The sequence below is a fragment of the Raphanus sativus genome, chromosome 4, assembly GCF_000801105.2.
Source record: "Raphanus sativus cultivar WK10039 chromosome 4, ASM80110v3, whole genome shotgun sequence".
Taxonomy (NCBI): Eukaryota; Viridiplantae; Streptophyta; class Magnoliopsida; order Brassicales; family Brassicaceae; genus Raphanus; species Raphanus sativus.
The window spans coordinates 42,966,979-42,985,171 of record NC_079514.1 but is presented as its reverse complement, the minus strand read 5'-3'; the positions used below and the strand labels follow the sequence as shown (position 1 = coordinate 42,985,171).

Below are 18,193 nucleotides of genomic sequence, written 5' to 3'. Positions count from 1 at the left end.
GTATAAAACGACGCTCGTGCCTCGGTTCCATTTAATGAACGGCAAGGCGTTCAAACATTTGAGGTGGCTGTAGTTACACTGTAGTGTTTAGTTTCATCAAGAATGCTATGAGGTTTTGAAATCCATATAAATTCACATTTGTTGCAACAAATGAACTATTTGGAGCAGAAAATGGAAGAACACGACCTTGAAATAAAAGGACTGCAAAAGGATCGGGAGAACATGAAAATGTAAGGAGGTAAACAGATTTGTCTAAGACTAGTACTATTTTCACATTTTTACATAAATGACATATTTTTCCTACCTCTGCTTCCTGTCACAAAAGTATGATACTAAGCACTTGGAAAGATCGTGTTCATGTAGCTAGGACTTTTGTTAGGTTGTCTCCTTGAAATTATATATGTTTAAACTGAGACTTTCTTTGTTTATGTTAGCAGGCAGTGATGCAGCGTGCTTTCCTTTTACTTATTTGCTTTAAGGTTTTAACTTTCCTTTTCTGTTGGTGTTTATCAATTACGTTTAGTTTTATCCTATTATACAAAGGATTAAGATGTTAAGATAAGGGAGGACATTAGATTGAAATCCTCTTAGACTTAGGTCTATTTCTCTAGTATAAATACACGACCTCTTGGATTGTAAGAGGTACGTTTTGATTTCGCATTATTAATTAAAAGAGCTTTTGTGTTCTTCTCCCTTGCATTCGGCTAGAACTTGGTGTTCTCAACGACTCAAGAAGGCTTTGCTCCTAGGAATTCATTGACTAAATAGGATCAACGCAGTTATCGTAGCTACAGCTACATTAGTTGGTATCAGATTCCAGCAAGTTTTAAATTCTTATTTAAAACTAGGTTATCCGCATCCCATGGCGCCTCGCAAACCATCCACCGACGAACAACTTGACGATCTTCGTCAAGCCATTGAGACACTTCGACATGAATTTCAAGCAACATTACAAACTACCATGGAAAACGCCCTTACTACGGTCCTACAACGACAGCAAGGACACAACAACAGATTTCATCATAACGATGCTGACGACGCAGATCGTTTTGATAATATTTTTGCTGACCAACGACAGGAGCAACATCGTCGACCGCAGCATGACGACAATCATGTTTTTGACCGTGGTCATAGACAAGAAGTAGCCCTCGGAAATCATCCTCCTCGATGGGAGTCAAGTTTTCGCCTCAATATTCCAGAATTTGCGGGAACTCTAAACCCGGAAGAATTCATTGACTGGTTTAACATGGTAGAAGAAATCTTAGACTTCAAGCAAGTTCCGGATAATATGCGAGTTTCTCTTGTAGCAACTAGTTTCAAGGGACGAGCTATGGCTTGGTGGCAACAACTCAAAGAATCACGCCGACAAGCTAACAAACCGCGTATCGACTCTTGGACTCGTTTAACCAAACACATGAGACGAAACTTTCTTCCTTACAACTATGAGCGTACCTTGTACAATAAGTTCCAGAACCTGCGCCAAAATAGTCGCTCTGTCGAAGACTACGCCCATGATTTCTTTCATATGGCCGCTAGAATGACATCGGCAGAAACAGAAGTACAGTTGATCTCTCGATTCATCGGGGGATTACGTTCTCACCTTCAGAATGCACTTCAGCAATTCAACCCTTCAACGGTCTCTGAAGCATACCAGCGTGCTCTTGCTATGGAAAACCAACTTCGCCCCAATTGGACATATTCGTCAAACCGAGCTCGTCCTCAGGCAGCCTCTACTGCTGATGCAAACGTTGGACCATCTTCGAGCAACACGACAACAAAACAAGATGCAACCCAAAAAGATCTTCCCAACGACTCTATTGCTTCCTCTAGACCAGCCAGAACAAACGCCTTGCGTTGTTATTCATGCGGAGAAAGAGGCCACATCCAGACAGCTTGCACAAAACAGAATCGAAGGGGCTTATTGACTCAAGAAGCAGCTAATGAGGGAGAGCCTCGTTTTGATGAATATGACTCTGACCCAGACAATGGCACAGAGGTCATCGAAGGAGATACTGGCCTCCAGATCCTCGTCCTTCGTCGGAGCTGTTTAGCGCCTCGCTCGTCGTCTGAATCATGGTTGCGAACTACTCTGTTTCGATCAACTTGCACCATCAACGACAAAATTTGCAAACTGATCATCGATTCAGGTAGTTGTGCCAATGTTATCGCTGAAGAAGCTATACAGAAACTTGGCATCAAGACGTCTCCACACCCATCTCCTTATCAACTCGCATGGCATAACAATAAAACAGAGCTCATGGTCTCGAAACAAGCACGTGTGACTTTTTCTATTGGATCTTATAAAGATGAAGTGTGCTGCGACGTGGTACCCATGGACGCATGTCATCTCCTTTTGGGACGACCTTGGCAATATGACCGCGATGCAGTACACAGAGGCAAGAACAATACTTATTCCTTCTCTTGGGGTGACCGGACAGTGACTCTTCTACCTTCGAAAGATCCGCAGGAGACTTCACCAACGTTACCGAAACGTCAACTTGCTGCTCCGTCGTCACCACAATCATTACTTGTACTTCCAAAGGCAGATTTCACCAAAGAGATGCGTGACTGTGAATTTCTGCTCGCTCTTGTCGCCTCTCCGTTGGCTTCACCACTCGCGTCAGCACATGAATCAGCTCCTCCCGAATTTTCTTCTTTGCTTAAGAATTTTGAGGACGTGTTTCCAACTGACTTACCACCAGGGCTCCCTCCACTTCGTGATATTCAGCATCACATTGATTTATTACCAAATGCTGCATTACCGAATCGTCCGCATTATCGTATGTCTCCTCAGGAACATGATGAGTTACGGAGACAAGTGGAAGATCTACTTCTCAAGGGACACGTTCGGGAAAGCTTAAGCCCAGCCGCAGTACCTGCATTACTCATTCCTAAGAAGGATGGATCGTGGCGAATGTGTGTTGATAGCCGCGCTATCAATAAAATCACTATCCGGTATAGATTTCCGATCCCTCGCCTCGACGACCTCCTGGACCAAATAGGCCGCGCTTCTATATTCACTAAGTTGGATCTAAAAAGTGGATATCATCAGATTCGCATTCGTCCTGGTGATGAATGGAAAACGGCGTTTAAAACGCGTGAGGGTCTCTTTGAGTGGTTGGTAATGCCTTTTGGCCTCTCCAATGCTCCTAGCACGTTTATGCGAGTGATGAATCAGGCTCTTAGGCCTTTTATTGGCAAGTTTGTGGTCGTCTACTTCGATGATATCCTCATCTTCAGTATGGACTTGCAAAGTCATCTGGAACATCTAACCGACGTTCTTCTAGTGCTCCGCCGCGAGAAGCTTTTTGCAGCCCGTCAAAAGTGCATCTTTGGCGCGCCTCAAGTATTGTTTCTCGGGTATGTAGTTTCTGACAAGGGGCTACAGGTTGATCCGGGCAAAGTAGAAGCTATACGCACGTGGCATGTTCCTACGATAATCACTGAAGTCCGTTCTTTTCATGGCCTAGCCTCTTTCTATAGGCGTTTTGTCAGTCACTTTAGCAACATCACAGCGCCTCTCACGGATTGCATGAAGGGCACGACCTTCACATGGACACCTGAAGCTCAACAAGCCTTTGACATGATCAAGTCCAAGCTCGTTTCCACACAGATCCTTGCTCTTCCGGATTTCTCGGTTCTGTTTGAGCTCCATTGTGATGCCTGCAAAAACGGTATTGGGGCAGTTCTTAGTCAACAGGGTCGTCCTATAGCCTTTTTCAGTGAAAAAATTGCTGGATCTCGCGCTCGTTATAGTACATACGATGTGGAATTCTATGCCATCGTACAAGCTATAAAACATTGGCGACATTATCTATTCCATCAAGAATTTGTCCTTTATACAGATCATGATGCTCTCAAACATCTTGGAAGCCAAGATAAGATATCTGCACGTCATGCCTCATGGATAGCTTTCTTACAACAATTCACGTTTGTCATACGGCATCAATCTGGTCGTACCAATAAGGTCGCCGACGCGTTGAGTCGCCGCCATTTGTTGCTCGCTACTCTTCAGACTACAGTTCCCGGGTTTGCCGTCTTTGCAGAGCTATACCCCACCGATCCTTTTTTTGCTTCTATTTGGACTACACTACAACACGGTCGAGATTCAGAATATGTTCTTCATGATGGATTTCTCTTTCGCGACAATCGCTTATGTGTTCGTGAATGCAGTCTCAGGCTCCAATTAATCAAGGAGTTTCACGAAGAAGGTCATACAGGCAGAGATCGTACACTTCAACGTGTGGCAAGCTCTTATTTCTGGCCTACTCTGCGGAGGGATGTGGCGAGATTTGTGGAAAGGTGTGTGGTGTGCCAAAAATCTAAGGGTCACACGGCTAATCATGGTTTATACATGCCTCTACCAATTCCAACTCAGCCGTGGACAGATGTGAGTATGGATTTTGTGGTCGGTCTTCCTCGAACACAAAAAGGCAACGATTCTATTTTTGTGGTTGTCGACCGGTTCTCTAAAATGGCCCACTTCATTCCTTGTAAGAAGACAACTGATGCTGTGCAAGTGGCGCAATTGTTCTTTCGCGACATCTACCGCTTACATGGCCTGCCTATGTCCATTGTTTCGGATCGCGATTCGAGGTTTCTTAGTCACTTTTGGAGATCCTTGTGGAAACTTCTGCGTACCAGTTTGGATATGAGTACGGCTTATCATCCACAGTCCGATGGCCAGACGGAGGTTACCAATAGGTCCCTTGGCAATTTGCTTCGCTGTTTAGTTGGTGATCATATCAAATCGTGGGATACTATTTTATGCAAAGCAGAGTTTGCTTACAATCAGGCTGTTAATCGCAGTACAGGGTATTGTCCCTTCCGGATTGTTTATGGTCTGATTCCGCGTGGTCCGGTTGACTTAGGAGTAGCCCCTGATTTAACTCGGGACCATGGTCAAGCTGTCGACTTCATTGGGACTTTGTCCATTGTCCATTCTCAAGTTCATGATAATCTTCAGACTACTTCGGCCAAGTACAAAGCTGCTGCAGATCGCCATCGCCGTGACGTCCAGTTCAAAGTAGGAGACTTCGTTTGGGCTGTATTAACAAAAGATCGCTTCTCTGCTGGTGAATATAACAAGTTAAAGGCAAGAAAAATTGGTCCTCTGGAGATTTTGGAAAAGATGAATGCAAATGCATATAAAGTACGTCTTCCTCCTCATGTGCGATGTTCTGACGTTTTTAACGTTAAACATTTGTTTCCTTATGTGGAAGGTGATGAGAGTACAGATTCGAGGTCGAATCTTCTTCTACCCCCGGTGACCTGATGCAGCGTGCTTTCCTTTTACTTATTTGCTTTAAGGTTTTAACTTTCCTTTTCTGTTGGTGTTTATCAATTACGTTTAGTTTTATCCTATTATACAAAGGATTAAGATGTTAAGATAAGGGAGGACATTAGATTGAAATCCTCTTAGACTTAGGTCTATTTCTCTAGTATAAATACACGACCTCTTGGATTGTAAGAGGTACGTTTTGATTTCGCATTATTAATTAAAAGAGCTTTTGTGTTCTTCTCCCTTGCATTCGGCTAGAACTTGGTGTTCTCAACGACTCAAGAAGGCTTTGCTCCTAGGAATTCATTGACTAAATAGGATCAACGCAGTTATCGTAGCTACAGCTACATTAGGCAGCCAGAGAAGAAGTATGGGTGAAAGTGTCTGCCTTATAACTAGAGATAACTGCAGCCCTTCGAGATCTAGAAGCTGAAAGACATTGACACCGTGGTGCCTGGTGCATGAGAAAGATTCATGCTCCGGTAAGACATTTACACGCATGGTAGTACTTAATTTAGGCTGTCATTTCTTCTGTATATGATTGGTTTGGAAAAACCTACTTTTTGGTATATCCTTAAACGTTAATGGAAAATGGTGAAAATTCTAACGCATACATGCTTTTCTTTACTCACTTGTTAGATTTTGTTTAATGCTTGGGTAGTGTTCAAAGGGATGCCCAAGACACAGAGACTGTAGGCACTATAAGAGCGTCAGATTTTCTAGCTTCTGAAGTCGCTAGGTGTTTGGCTTATAGCACAGCTACTTTTGTCCATGGAGAAAACAAAACCAAAAGAAGTAGAGAGGACGAAGAGAGTCAGACTCAAAGAATCAAAGAAATGGCTATAGTACATGACTCTGCTGCTCAAGTAGGCGAAAGTCAAACTTAACCGACAGTTCCTAAGGTCACAAGAAGTAAAGATGATGCTGAGAATGGAGTCGTTGACAAGACAATGAGGATCACTGATCAGTAATGGTTCCCACTCTGAGACAGATAGAGAAGGACAAACTCAGTCATGTCTCAGACTCCAACACAGAGGGTTCTGATATGAATGATAACAACATATCACACTCTTTGAATCCCGATAGTGAAGGAAGCCATGAGGCTGATGGGAATCTGAAACATGTGCATGATGGACGAAGACGATAAAGCTACTTAGCTAGATCTTTACTCTCGGTAACATATTCGTGGACTTGCACTCGTTCCAAATCATTTTTCATTAACTAACACATTGGAAGTAAGGTATGTAGTGTAAGATAGACCAGGGCAAATGGTACGGTTTGTAACATTTGGAGTTGTATATAGGCCCGGCCCATGGAATAAGCCACATAAGAAGTTGATTAGACCCTATCTTTGAATTCAAAACTATGGTTAATTTTGCATTGTTTATGTTAATTGTATATTTTCTTATATTAGCTTTGGGCCTTTTTATGTCAAACAGGTTTGGGCCTTAAACAGACACTCCAGAATATTTTGGTGAAAATACAAAGGTAAATGAATTGATTAAAAAATATTCCATCCGTACCATTTTAAGTGATATTTAAGCATTTTTATTTTGTTTCATAATAAGTAAGGTTCATTTCTAGATAAAATTTAATGTCAATTGAAATTTGCAACCAATTACAAAATACTACATGTTTTTTTTATTGGTTAGACTGATTTTATTTAATGCAATTTTATGTAACCAAGATAAATTGCATAAAAATTTGTATTTCTTAATCTTTGCGTAAAAACCTTAAACATCACTTAAAATGGTACAGAGGAAGTAATATTTGAGTGTGTGCACAATTGAAAGCATGAGGAATCTTGGGTTCTCGAAAATAGTATTTGCAGAAGAATCTAAAGAGCTAGTTGGAGCAGTTATTAGACCACCTGCTTGGCCATTGTTTAGGTGGATGTCGAAAACTATCATCTTCACTCCAGTATATTCCTGAATGGAAATTGGAAATAGGAGTTTGATCTGTGGAGCTTATCATATAGCTCAAAGTGTGGTATTATGGGATCTATCTCAATCGTATGTGGCCACAAGCTTTTCTTCTTGGCTGGTAGAACTTTTTGGCTAAGCTTAAGGAAGTTGTGTTTCTCTTTCTGTGAGTCTTTGATTGTGTTATAGATCCTTTCATTTTTTGGTATTTGATGTGTAATATGTGGTGCTTTAACTTGGGCTCAAATTTATAAATGAGACGGTATGTTTTTCCGTGGAAAAAAAAGTTTTGGGATGTCTACTTCAGGAAAAAGCATCTCCATGGTGTGAGACAATGATACCGACGACAGAATGAAGAGGTAAGGAGAGGGCTAAGCTAGAGATGGGGCTATCAATATAGACAGCAGAAAGAGTCAGTCAGAGGAATCATCAATGAATAATCTGAAACTAAAAAAACAGGATCTGATGGTGAGAAGAGGAGTAGAAACTCCTTTTTGCAACAATCTCATCACTTTTAAAGCAATAACATCTCCAGGACTCACCCTCTCCTACCTCTGATAAGTTCATTTGCATTTTATGAACTCCATTATAAGTTATATATTTGGTTCTAGTGGTAAATTTCTCTTAGGTAGTTACTAGTTAGCGTCGATCCATTTTGTTGAATATGATCAGATACTCAGAACTCAAAAGGATGGCTATGTATGAATAGTAGTAGAGATAATATCAATAGTATAATTATAACAAGTTTTGAACACTTTTTTAGAGAAGCGTGGATGGATGGGGTTTCATTTCGGTGTTGACTATCTCCTCCAATTCCATTTGAGGCCCTCTTATAACTTGGTTTGTCTTTGCATTTTGGGTTCTATTGACATTATCAATACCGGAAATGAGTACAATTTATTATAGTGGTCCTAGTCCATGGCCTCATCAAGTTATTCTGAAGCTTTTTTCTCCATGTATATCATCAATACATGTAATGAGTAGAGTCTTTTTGTCAAAGTGTAGCTTGATATCTTTATTGAATAGCCATGAAATTTACCATTAACGATACAGATTTTTCATTAGACTATTTTGTTCTATACTTGGTGTTTCTCTTTATTTTTCTTTACTGCGTTTTGGTTAGGATGTTGGCAAAAAAAAACAATAAATAAGAGATTGGAAAATAAGGAGTATTGATTGGGCTACAGAAAGAAGGGGATTGGGCATATATGAATGTGGAATTTGTGGGTTTTGAAAAGAAAATAGCCCACAAAATTCATTATGCAAAGTGATGATGATGATGATAATGATGGTTGATGAATCTATCGTCGTCGAGTGGGGAATGGGGTTATTATGGCAAATGCGTATGATGATTGTGTGGGAGGAAGAAGCCAAGTCGATGGTTTCGTTTTCAAAATTAAATGTGCTTTGGTTTTTGCTTCTACTCCTACTCGAGTACTCCATGACTTTATCCACTACTACTTCAACATATACATATATGTTACTATGTTCATAATGTGCATAAACATATATGTATATTACTATTGTAAATATGCTAAAATAAAAGTCATTGCACCCGATCCCGTAGTACCGATTTCACACATTTTCCTGTTCTTTCCAAGTTTTCAGAACCATCATCCCTTGAACCCCAAGCTCGCTACCTCACGTGAACCATTACGGCCAACAACACGATATTGACTAGGTATCAATAATATAGTTAAAGAATAGATAAGGAAGATACATAATATTTGCTTAACATGGTGCTAAGCTATGTTTTAGTATATAGTTATTTGCCAACACGACCGGATCTTATAATTTGAGAACTTGAAACATTTTCTAAAGAACTTTAGTAAAAAAAATTGGGAGCCAATACCTATAACCTATGTAAAAAACCTCCAAAATTTTTGAGAGGCAAGACTAATATTTCACTTGCTTATGCCTAGATCCAGTCTTATGCCTAGATCCAGTCATGTTTACCAAGATGCGGCTCATAAGGGAGATAAGCACAGTGCTTATTAGCTAAGAATCTAATTAATATTCTATATAAACTATTGGACGGGGAACAATGTCAATCTAATTAATAAACTTTAGAAAGCAAGTCTTGTGTGTATTTAACGGAATGATTAACCATCATTATACATGACTTTCAATGAGTTGAAAATTCTGGATTTTACACTCTCTCTACCTTGGTGGCTCGGGTACGTAATCATAAAAGTCCCATTGAACAGAAAACACAAAGAAAGAAAAAAAGACAGACTTGATGATTTAAAAAAAGAGTTAAGAGAAACACTTGTACTTGTGATGAAGATCGAGGTTTTGACGTCCTCTTAACCTTTTTGACTACTTTGGCTCCCAACTAATCATGATTTGACCTTTTGCCAGTCAAAAAAACCTGCCAAATCCTTCATTAAACTCAAGACATTTCTTACAACAAAAAAAGTATAGTCTTCTTGTGTAAAATTTAAAACTTAAATCTCAGAAAAATAAGCAGAGGTTAAATCCACTTTACTGATTCTTTTCTTCAATAAAAGGTTAACCAGTTTACTGTAATAACGGACCTAACGGTATTGAAGTAAAAACATTAAAAAAAAGTGTGTACAAGGGTGAACCCAATGTATGAATTCATTTTGGTTGGAGCAAGAGTTCATTGTAATGGTAGATAAAAGATTCATAAATTCCATTTATACCTAATCAAAGCTTGTACAAGTAATTTATTTGCTCTAGATTGTATTGTATATATATTTAAATGGAAGGAATAGTTGTTGGTGTATATGAATAGCCAAATGTTACACAGATTTGACTAACTGTCACCTACATTTCTAAGGCTCCATCAAACCATGTGATCAAGTTGACAAACAAACACTATCATAAGCTATTGAGAACCAAAATTGTATAGTATGTTTCTTCTTGTGTACCTCTTAACTGTGAGTTGAGATTTTTAGGAGAACTTTCTAAATTCTTCTAATTAGTACGTTTAACTAATCCAACAAACAAATAAATAAAGACAAGAAGATAGTAAAGATAGAGACTGTTTATTTTACTAATACTTGTTCTTCTTTCATCTTCTCCCTCATAACATCTTTCACTGGCCCTTTGTAATCATGAGTCTTCTTCTTTCACCATCATTAGTTTCTAAAGGAGCCTCTCTCTCTCTCTAAAGAAAATGCAAACACACAAACTTACAACAAACTTTCATCTATATAACGCCTCTATATCTCTCCCACTAATCAAACACATCTGATCACTTCTTCTTCTCCCTCTTTCTATTCTTCATCTCTCTTACTTCAAAGAATCCAAAGATGTGTTTAAGTTCTTCGGAACCATTCTCAGACACACCCACGAGATTAGTTTTGTACCTCAAAACACAAACCCACGTTCGTATCCCTCGCCTCTCCAGGTTTCAGTCTCCCCCTCATCACGCACCTCTCTGAAACTATCTGAGTCACTATATAACGTTTTAACAGGTCTGTTTTTTATTCTTTTTACTTTTTTCAGGAGGAGAAAGATGTGGAAGGAAGAAAAGGAGATGGAGATGAAAAATATACGACTCTGCATGGAGAATCAGTACATGATACAAGAGAATGAGAAACTCAGAAAGAAAGCTCTTCTTCTTCGCCAAGAAAACAAAGCTCTCTTCTCTCTGCTTCAGACCAAAAACGTTTCCCCTGTTCCATGAAACAAAAACACCAATCTAAGGGCTCTAAAACACATACCCGAGTCCTATTATCTAAAGGGGTTTAGTATTACTTGGTATACATCCTTTTTTTTAGTGTTTTATTTAGTTTCATCTCTCATATAATCTATGTACGTGTGTTCTTTTGTTTAATGGTACGTGGGACCAAAAGTCTCTTCCTCTTCCGACCGCATCACAAACAGCTTAAAACATAGTAAAAGCAAATCACAAGTTCTTAACAAGTAATATGATGAATGCGTTTCATCCCTCAACTACATAAACCAAACCATCTCTTCTTTCATTAAACACCAAACAAAAGTAAAACCCAAAACTCCAAGAAAGTATATAATATTATGCTCTTAATACCGACCAATAAGGATAAAGTCATCATCATCAAGAGCCTGAACATCTCTCTCCCCCACAAAATGCTCTCTTCCAATCTCCTCAACCATCTTCACAAACTCAACCCTCTTAGCCAAAGGCAACGGCACATACGGCAACCTAAACACCGGCCTCGCCACTCCTAGCTGAGCCAAAGCAGTGTTGAGCCCAATAGGGTTCGGCTCCTGGAACAGCCAACCCATCAAAGGCATAAGCTTCTCGTTCAAAGACTCGTTCCTACCTTCAAACATCAGCTTCCTCATCAAACCGGGAACCAAGTTACTAGTAACCGATATAACTCCCCTCGCTCCATAGTCCCATCTCGAATCGTGACACTCGTCATCATTCCCACTCCACACGACGATCCCACTCTCAGTATACTCTTCAACACGCTTATGCCCAACGCATTCCTTCACGCCAGCCAAGTTAGGACTACGAGACAGCTTAAGGATCACATTAGGGGATATGTCCTGCCCCGTTCGACCGGGGACATTGTATATAATCGTCGGTCCCATATGGATAACGGACTGAAAATGAGCTACCATCCCGTCCATCGAAGTCTTCCCGTAGTAAGGGTTGATGTGAAGAGCGGCGTGCATTCCGACAGCGAACCCTTGTTCCGTCGCGTGGATCGCTTCTCTAGTGGAGTTGCTTCCCGTGTTTCCGATGACTTTGATGCTTCCTCCGAAACAGTTGACGGTGTGGCCTATGAGCATGATGTGCTCGTCCCAGCTCATGAGCTGGCCTTCGCCGGTCGTGCCGCCGACGATGACGCCTTCGACGCCGTTTTGTATCTGGATGTTGACTAAGTCGTCGTAGGCTTCTAGGTCGAATCTTCCGTCGGGTAGGTAAGGGGTTTTGATGGCTGTGATCACACGGAGAGCTTTTATATCGTCTGTGTTTGTCCTAACAAAAAAAAAAGAGAATATATTATATAAATGAGATTCAAGATTCTAATGTAAGAGTCTATGCCATAGCCACGGACCTGTTTTTAACTTCCAAGCTGCGCATAGGGAGGTGGAAGTTTGGTACAACAGCTGCTTTTGGAGAGACCCATCTCGAGCTTCTTCTAACATTATAAAAAATGCAAATTAGCTTTGACTATATATATATCACTTACACATCAGTACTAGAAGCTATCATGCCAATACTAGTAGCTATCATGCCTAGCTTGGATTAATCAAAAAAAAAAAAGATTCTAAATGTAAAACGTTACCTATCTGCAAATATATTGAATCTACATAGACAAAGACAATGACATATAGGAGGAGGAGGGAAGGAACCTCTTGTAGCCCTGTGATTGTGGCCTTGGACAGGGGAAGTAGTGTAGAGCAGAGTCCACAGAACACAAGCCATAACCTTTCAAAGCAGCCATCTTTGAATACAAAATAACAAAATAAACGTAACCCAATTCTCTGATCAACGATCCAAATTCAAATAAAATCACCACAAGCTTGGTGGCAATCAGTTAACGAGGATGATGGCAATAATAATCGTAGAGAGAATCGTTGGACGGAGAAGTGAAGCGATTGAGATATGGTAATGTAGGCTTTTGAGCATAATGAAACGAAAGATTCCGATAAGGAGGAAGCGGCGAGAGATGGACGGAGGAAGAAGACGAACAAGGAGAGACAGAGGATTGTATTAAAATACTACAAAATCAGCTGTTTCTAGGGTTCTCTTGTTTTTGTCTCTCTAGATATTGCTGCCACGTGGGAACTGAGTCAAAGACACGCACGCGCAAGGATTATGGTCAGCACTCTTATAGCAGCTTTCTCGAACACTTTTCAGCCCAATAGGCCAAAAACATTTAGTACTGGTTAAAGAGATCCATTGGATCTTTTAATATTTTTATTACCATATTAGGTAAGATTCGAGCATATTCGTATTAACTCATGCAATGCACGTTCGTGTTCAGACCGGTCCATCCTGGCTGCCCCTTGTAATGTTAGTTGTTTTTTAACAAATGTTTATTTCTTGGTCACTTTATGATTAGTCAAAACTCTCAAAAGTTCAGAACTAATAAACCTTCAATTAAGATCGTTGAGAAAAAACAAATAACTCTCACTTATGAACCCATTATAAGCCCTTAAAGGCTCAATATAGGCCCAATAGTTACTTAACTATTAATCACGTTAACGTAACCTAAGAGATGGATAGGCCCAACTTAAAGCTGGGCGCAGGACACACAAATAAAAATGGAGTCTAGGTTTGGTAACTATTACGGACTCCGTTGGGTTCATAAGCGGTCTTGTTTTTTCTAGTTTTAATAGATAAAACCATTTTGAACAAATTAAAGGTAAGAAGATATCAGTGCGTTGTTTTACAAAAAAAAAAGATATCAGTGCGTTCCTCTCCTTTTTATTCTTCTTCAAACTACATATTATAAAGTGTTGCTGACATGTCTTTCTTTTCTATATCTTTTTGATCACTCATCTCTTTCTATATATTTTATATCTTTTGATCACTGCGTTAAGAAAACGAACAAGGCTATAATATATGTATCACTAATTAACACATGTTGAATTGAACATAGTATAAATCATTGAATTGGAAAGTCAAAGAACATATACGTATATGTCTAATCACTCATAATGCCCCCACCAATATGAAATTCAATTAAACCATAGCAAAAACATGGAACAACATAATATATATATAACAAAATGGTAGAAGATAGTAGACCTGTTTAATTAATGTATACATGTATTGACAAAACGTGATATCAAAATGATCAAATGGCATAACTGGTTTTGCGCAGGCTTCTCGATTTATCTCCACCGATATAACTTTATGATTGATAGCTGTAATCTTCCCAACAGCAAAAATGATCGATCGATCATAGGTTATAGAAGAAGGTGAAAGATAAGACGGGATGTAAATGCAAAAGGGGAGAGAGATGGCTTTGGAAGTAAGGAACACTCTCACTTCACTCATCGCCTCGTAAAGGAACTTTTCCTTCTCGCAGACACGCACGTGCGTCGGTGCTTCACCCGATGCTCTTCTTCTCTTCCCCTCTCTTAATTGCTTTCTCTTGTCTCTCACTTGCAAATCAAACGCTGCTACACAGACACAAATTATATTCTTCTATACAATGTATGTGATCTACTGTATATATGATGCAATGATCAAGTGAGTTTTGGTTAAAAAAAGGATCAAGTGAGTTAGTCATGTTTATCATCATTTTCTAGTTCCAACTTTTAGAATCTATATCTACTCGAATATTCTCTTCATACATTTAACCGAGAAAGCTACATCTCAGATTTACTTTATTTGGATAATACTCCCTCCGTTCCTAAAAATAAGATTTATACGGATTTTCGTGTAAATGTGCAAACACAAGTATCTGCCACATGCAATCACCTTGTTCCCAAGCCTTGTTCTTGTCATTATGCCTATTGCCTCACCATCTTCTTACCAACCTCGGAACAATCATCTTTACTCCTTTTTCTTATTTTTATTTTTAGCTTCTAATTACTTAAATTTCTTAAAAATATTATATAGCATTACTACTAAATAGAAACAACCGTCATTAAATATTTAAACAAGAAAACAATGTGATCTTCTTAGAAAATGAGTTTGTTGTTTAATAAGTTAGTAACTGACTTGAAACATTTGACCAAATACAAAAAAAAAAACAATGAGCTGATATGGTTATAGTAACCTGTTAACCAAGTAGGTGCCTTCTTGATGTGTACTCCTTGAGTGTGAAATCATTTCAATGAACAATACGCAAAGCTTCATTATCACCAACACAGATCATAAAAAGTGGAAATCAACAACTGATAATCTCCTAGTCAACGTAAACACACAACCCCACCTCTCAGACCTAAAAGATCTATCATCGACCATTCCAATGACCAAAACGATTCTCTTCATCGAAGGCTACAATGATCTCTTAGAAAACAAAGGGGGAAAATAAAATTAAAATTTTACGGAAGAGATATTATAAATAAGAAGATGTAACATATCTAACTTCTTTGGGTTTTTGGTGATTTAGAAAGATGGTCTCGGAGTTCCCCAATAAGCTTCTGCTGGCAGTTGAGAATTCATAAGATTCGGAGGCAACCCTTGTATAAACGACGTCGGATCTTGCATCAACTGCTGCTGGTGCTGCTGCTGAGTCTGCGTCTGCGTCCCACCACCCATCGCTGCGTTTCCATCGATGTTATTAGCAACCGCTCCAGCCGTTTGCTGCTCGTCCTGATCATCTTCCTCTAAAGGCAACCTCTCATACGCAGCGTTCCCAAACGAAGCAGCCATGATCACCACAGGTCCTGAAGCCATGAGTGGACCCACCACGCTCCCTCCAACGACCTGTCCTTGACCACCGGCTAGGTAAATCGTTAGACCGGAAGCAGCAGGTGGAGCAGGAGGAGGGAGGAAAGATCCCGAGAGAGAAAGAATCTCGAAACGTCCGTGTAAGTTAACGACGGATGAGCCACCACCAGGAACCGAAGCTGGCTGTCTTATGGTAACGTTCGTGACGGCGCCGTTGCCACTCAGAACGCAGATACCACGTTGGCGACGGCGAGCAAAGACGGTGACGCTTTCCATGACGTCACATCCGTTAGCTACTTCCATCACATGGGACTTGAGAGCGTTTGCGCTGTCTCTCGTGATGATGACCGGTGGTTTTGGTTTGTTCTTGGATCCTGCTGGTCTGCCACGTGGCCTTCTCGTGATGTGATTATCTCCTCCTCCGCCGCCGCCGCTTTCTCCGCCGGAACCGGGAGTGTTTTGATCTTTTCCAGCTGAAGAGTGCTCGTTTGGATCGATCTCAGTGTCTCGGTCGCGTTTTAGTCCACCGATCCTGTGTTGGTCTATATCGTGGCCGTGGTTATGTTGCTGCTGATGCTGAAACTGATGGTGTGGGTGAAGATGGAGATCTCTTGAGAGGAAAGGTGGAGGAAGAGAGCGTGAGACCTGATCCATTTCTTGAATGAAAAGCAAAGAAAAGCAAACAGTTTAACACCCTGATTAAGTAATCTCCTTCTCTTTCCCTCAAGTTAAAACCAGTATCTTAGCTTGAGGATGGACACACAAGAGCTCAATTTAATTAATCAAGGGGAAAAAGATTAAAAATTTGAAGAAGGAGAGAAAAAGGAAAGAGATACAAAGTCATATACATGTAAACCGAAACAGGAGCTGAACTAGTAATACATGAAAATGAAACTTCTAAGAAGAAGAGAGAGAGAGAGATGGATTTAGGGTTAGGTCTGAGAGGGGAGAGGGTAAGGTTATGGAAGTATTCAGATGGAAGATGGGTTTAGTTTTGGTTTAGACTTTAGATAGACAGCGTGCCGCATGGGCGGTGTGTGGGTCCTACTCACTGTGTCACTTGTGGGGTCCACTTTTTGTGGGGACCATTTCCCTATTGTGTAATTAATTTTTCCTTAATTTTGTAAGAAAAAAGTCTGTGAATTTATTTTTTTTTAAACTAAAAAATCTGTGAAAATATTGGATGAGGACTTGCTAGGTACATATATATATATATTCCATGGATGCTTGGGATTACATCAAACATTATACGGACACAAATTGAAGCACACGAGTCTATATTGAATCTAAAATGTTTTTTTTAAGTTAAGCTGATGATGATTTTATAGCTGGGACTTGCCTAGATGTACGGCATTATATTTCTCGTTGTAACGGTATAATTTAAATATTTCTATCTATTTATACACACATTCAATAGTTAAAGAGAAACGGAGAAAATAATAATAATCTCAATACAATGAGGTAGGTAGAATAAGCCAAACACATATATATTTCCTTTTTAGCTGTCTTTATTTCCTGTATACATATACTCCCTCTGTTTCAAGTTTTAGGATTGTACACGATTATTAAGAAACTTGTTTTTAATCTAAAAAGTATCATTAAAATATAAATTAAAAATTGTTCAACCAATCACAAAATAGATTACATTTTATCATTAGTTACACAGTTTTTGATAAAGTTAAAAGTACATTGATATACTAAAACATCAATTATTTTGAAACATCAAAAACTCTCTAAAACATCATCTATTTAGAAACGGAGGGAATATGTTGTAAAGAATCAAGTAATCATTTTGATTTGCGTTGACAAACAACTTTCAAAACAATCATTAAGAAATATGAATCCATATCATATTTATAGAGGATTCCTTAGGGTGATTTGTAGGAAAAAAGCATCTAAGTGTTTTCTTTAGTTTCCTCACAAATCAATGTGTATTTGTTAGTCTTCACAAATATTCTTGAAAAAGATACGTGTGTTACATTTTAAGATTAGTTAAGGTGCATGAAAGTTGGTGACAAATAAATAAGAGTTGAAATGGCAAAAAACAAGCTGAGAATGTGAAGAAGAGACGTTATTGTGGTTGGATAATGACAGAAACTGTTTTAAATATGTCACTTCAAATCTAGGAGAAGAGAACCACTCATTGTATTTACTTTTATATGCTATGCGTTATACTATTATTTTCCTATAGATGATACTGATATTTTATACAGTTCTCTAACATATTTTCTAGTTATATATATATACAGATCCGATTTATTATCATTCTAATATCTCCCGACGAAATAACGATGTTACTCATTTAATAATTATAAAAAACTATATATAATGTCAATGTTGTTATGTTTTGTTTCAGTGATCACATTTTTATTTTTATTTTTTCACGACTCTACAAGTAAATGAAATTATTAATCAGCAAAACATATGTATATTATATTGTGTGTGGGTTTACTCAGTTCAATTGGTAGCTAATTATCCAACATCATCAGGCCTGACTTTGCAATTCACTGGTACTAATTATTAATTATCATTAATTCTATGGAAAATACGTATCACAAAAACACATTTTAATGGTTTTGATGAGTAATAATACTGCATAGCATTTTCAATTTACCAAAGAAAACGTTAAACGTTAAATTCTCAAGTTCATAGAATTTGTAAAGTTTACATATTTCA

General features: G+C 39.0%; 3 protein-coding genes across 4 annotated transcripts; 1 reads left to right on the top strand and 2 right to left on the bottom strand.

The window, feature by feature from the left end:
- The first annotated feature begins 10,274 nt into the window (after positions 1-10,274).
- On the top strand, positions 10,275-11,038 carry LOC108855483 (protein LITTLE ZIPPER 1-like). The gene is made up of 2 exons (XM_057009286.1): positions 10,275-10,579; positions 10,678-11,038. The coding sequence occupies exons 1-2, from the start codon at positions 10,482-10,484 to the stop codon at positions 10,856-10,858; spliced, it is 279 nt and encodes a 92-aa protein (XP_056865266.1). The 5' UTR covers positions 10,275-10,481; the 3' UTR covers positions 10,859-11,038.
- Positions 11,039-11,048: 10 nt separating this feature from the next.
- Positions 11,049-12,923, bottom strand: LOC108855482 (4-hydroxy-tetrahydrodipicolinate synthase 2, chloroplastic). Of its 2 annotated transcripts, none has more exons than XM_018629324.2 (3): positions 12,520-12,923; positions 12,222-12,302; positions 11,049-12,142 (listed from the first exon to the last, which is right to left on the bottom strand). In XM_018629324.2, exons 1-3 carry the CDS (start codon positions 12,609-12,611, stop codon positions 11,215-11,217), a joined length of 1,101 nt encoding a protein of 366 aa, XP_018484826.1. In that variant the 5' UTR covers positions 12,612-12,923; the 3' UTR covers positions 11,049-11,214. The 2 variants fall into 2 exon arrangements, with proteins under 2 accessions (XP_018484826.1, XP_018484824.1); XM_018629322.2 differs by having other exon boundaries at positions 12,222-12,305; positions 12,520-12,921.
- A 2,029-nt stretch (positions 12,924-14,952) lies between these two features.
- LOC108852398 (AT-hook motif nuclear-localized protein 22) lies at positions 14,953-16,474 on the bottom strand. The gene is made up of 2 exons (XM_057008531.1): positions 16,366-16,474; positions 14,953-16,173 (listed from the first exon to the last, which is right to left on the bottom strand). Exon 2 carries the CDS (start codon positions 16,169-16,171, stop codon positions 15,233-15,235), a length of 939 nt encoding a protein of 312 aa, XP_056864511.1. The 5' UTR covers positions 16,172-16,173; positions 16,366-16,474; the 3' UTR covers positions 14,953-15,232.
- Positions 16,475-18,193: the final 1,719 nt, after the last annotated feature.

What these genes read in the sequence shown, in the direction of transcription:
- LOC108855482 (XM_018629322.2), bottom strand. Translation starts at nt 12,611, where the DNA reads ATGGCTGCTTTGAAAGGTTATGGCTTGTGTTCTGTGGACTCTGCTCTA. An exon ending in CAATCACAGGGCTACAAGAG is followed by an intron (nt 12,306 to 12,519) that starts GTTCCTTCCCTC and finishes TTATAATGTTAG; the next exon opens with AAGAAGCTCGAGATGGGTCT. An exon ending in AGCTTGGAAGTTAAAAACAG is followed by an intron (nt 12,143 to 12,221) that starts GTCCGTGGCTAT and finishes TTTTTTTGTTAG; the next exon opens with GACAAACACAGACGATATAA.
- LOC108855483 (XM_057009286.1), top strand. Translation starts at nt 10,482, where the DNA reads ATGTGTTTAAGTTCTTCGGAACCATTCTCAGACACACCCACGAGATTA. An exon ending in CGTATCCCTCGCCTCTCCAG is followed by an intron (nt 10,580 to 10,677) that starts GTTTCAGTCTCC and finishes TACTTTTTTCAG; the next exon opens with GAGGAGAAAGATGTGGAAGG.
- LOC108852398 (XM_057008531.1), bottom strand. Translation starts at nt 16,171, where the DNA reads ATGGATCAGGTCTCACGCTCTCTTCCTCCACCTTTCCTCTCAAGAGAT.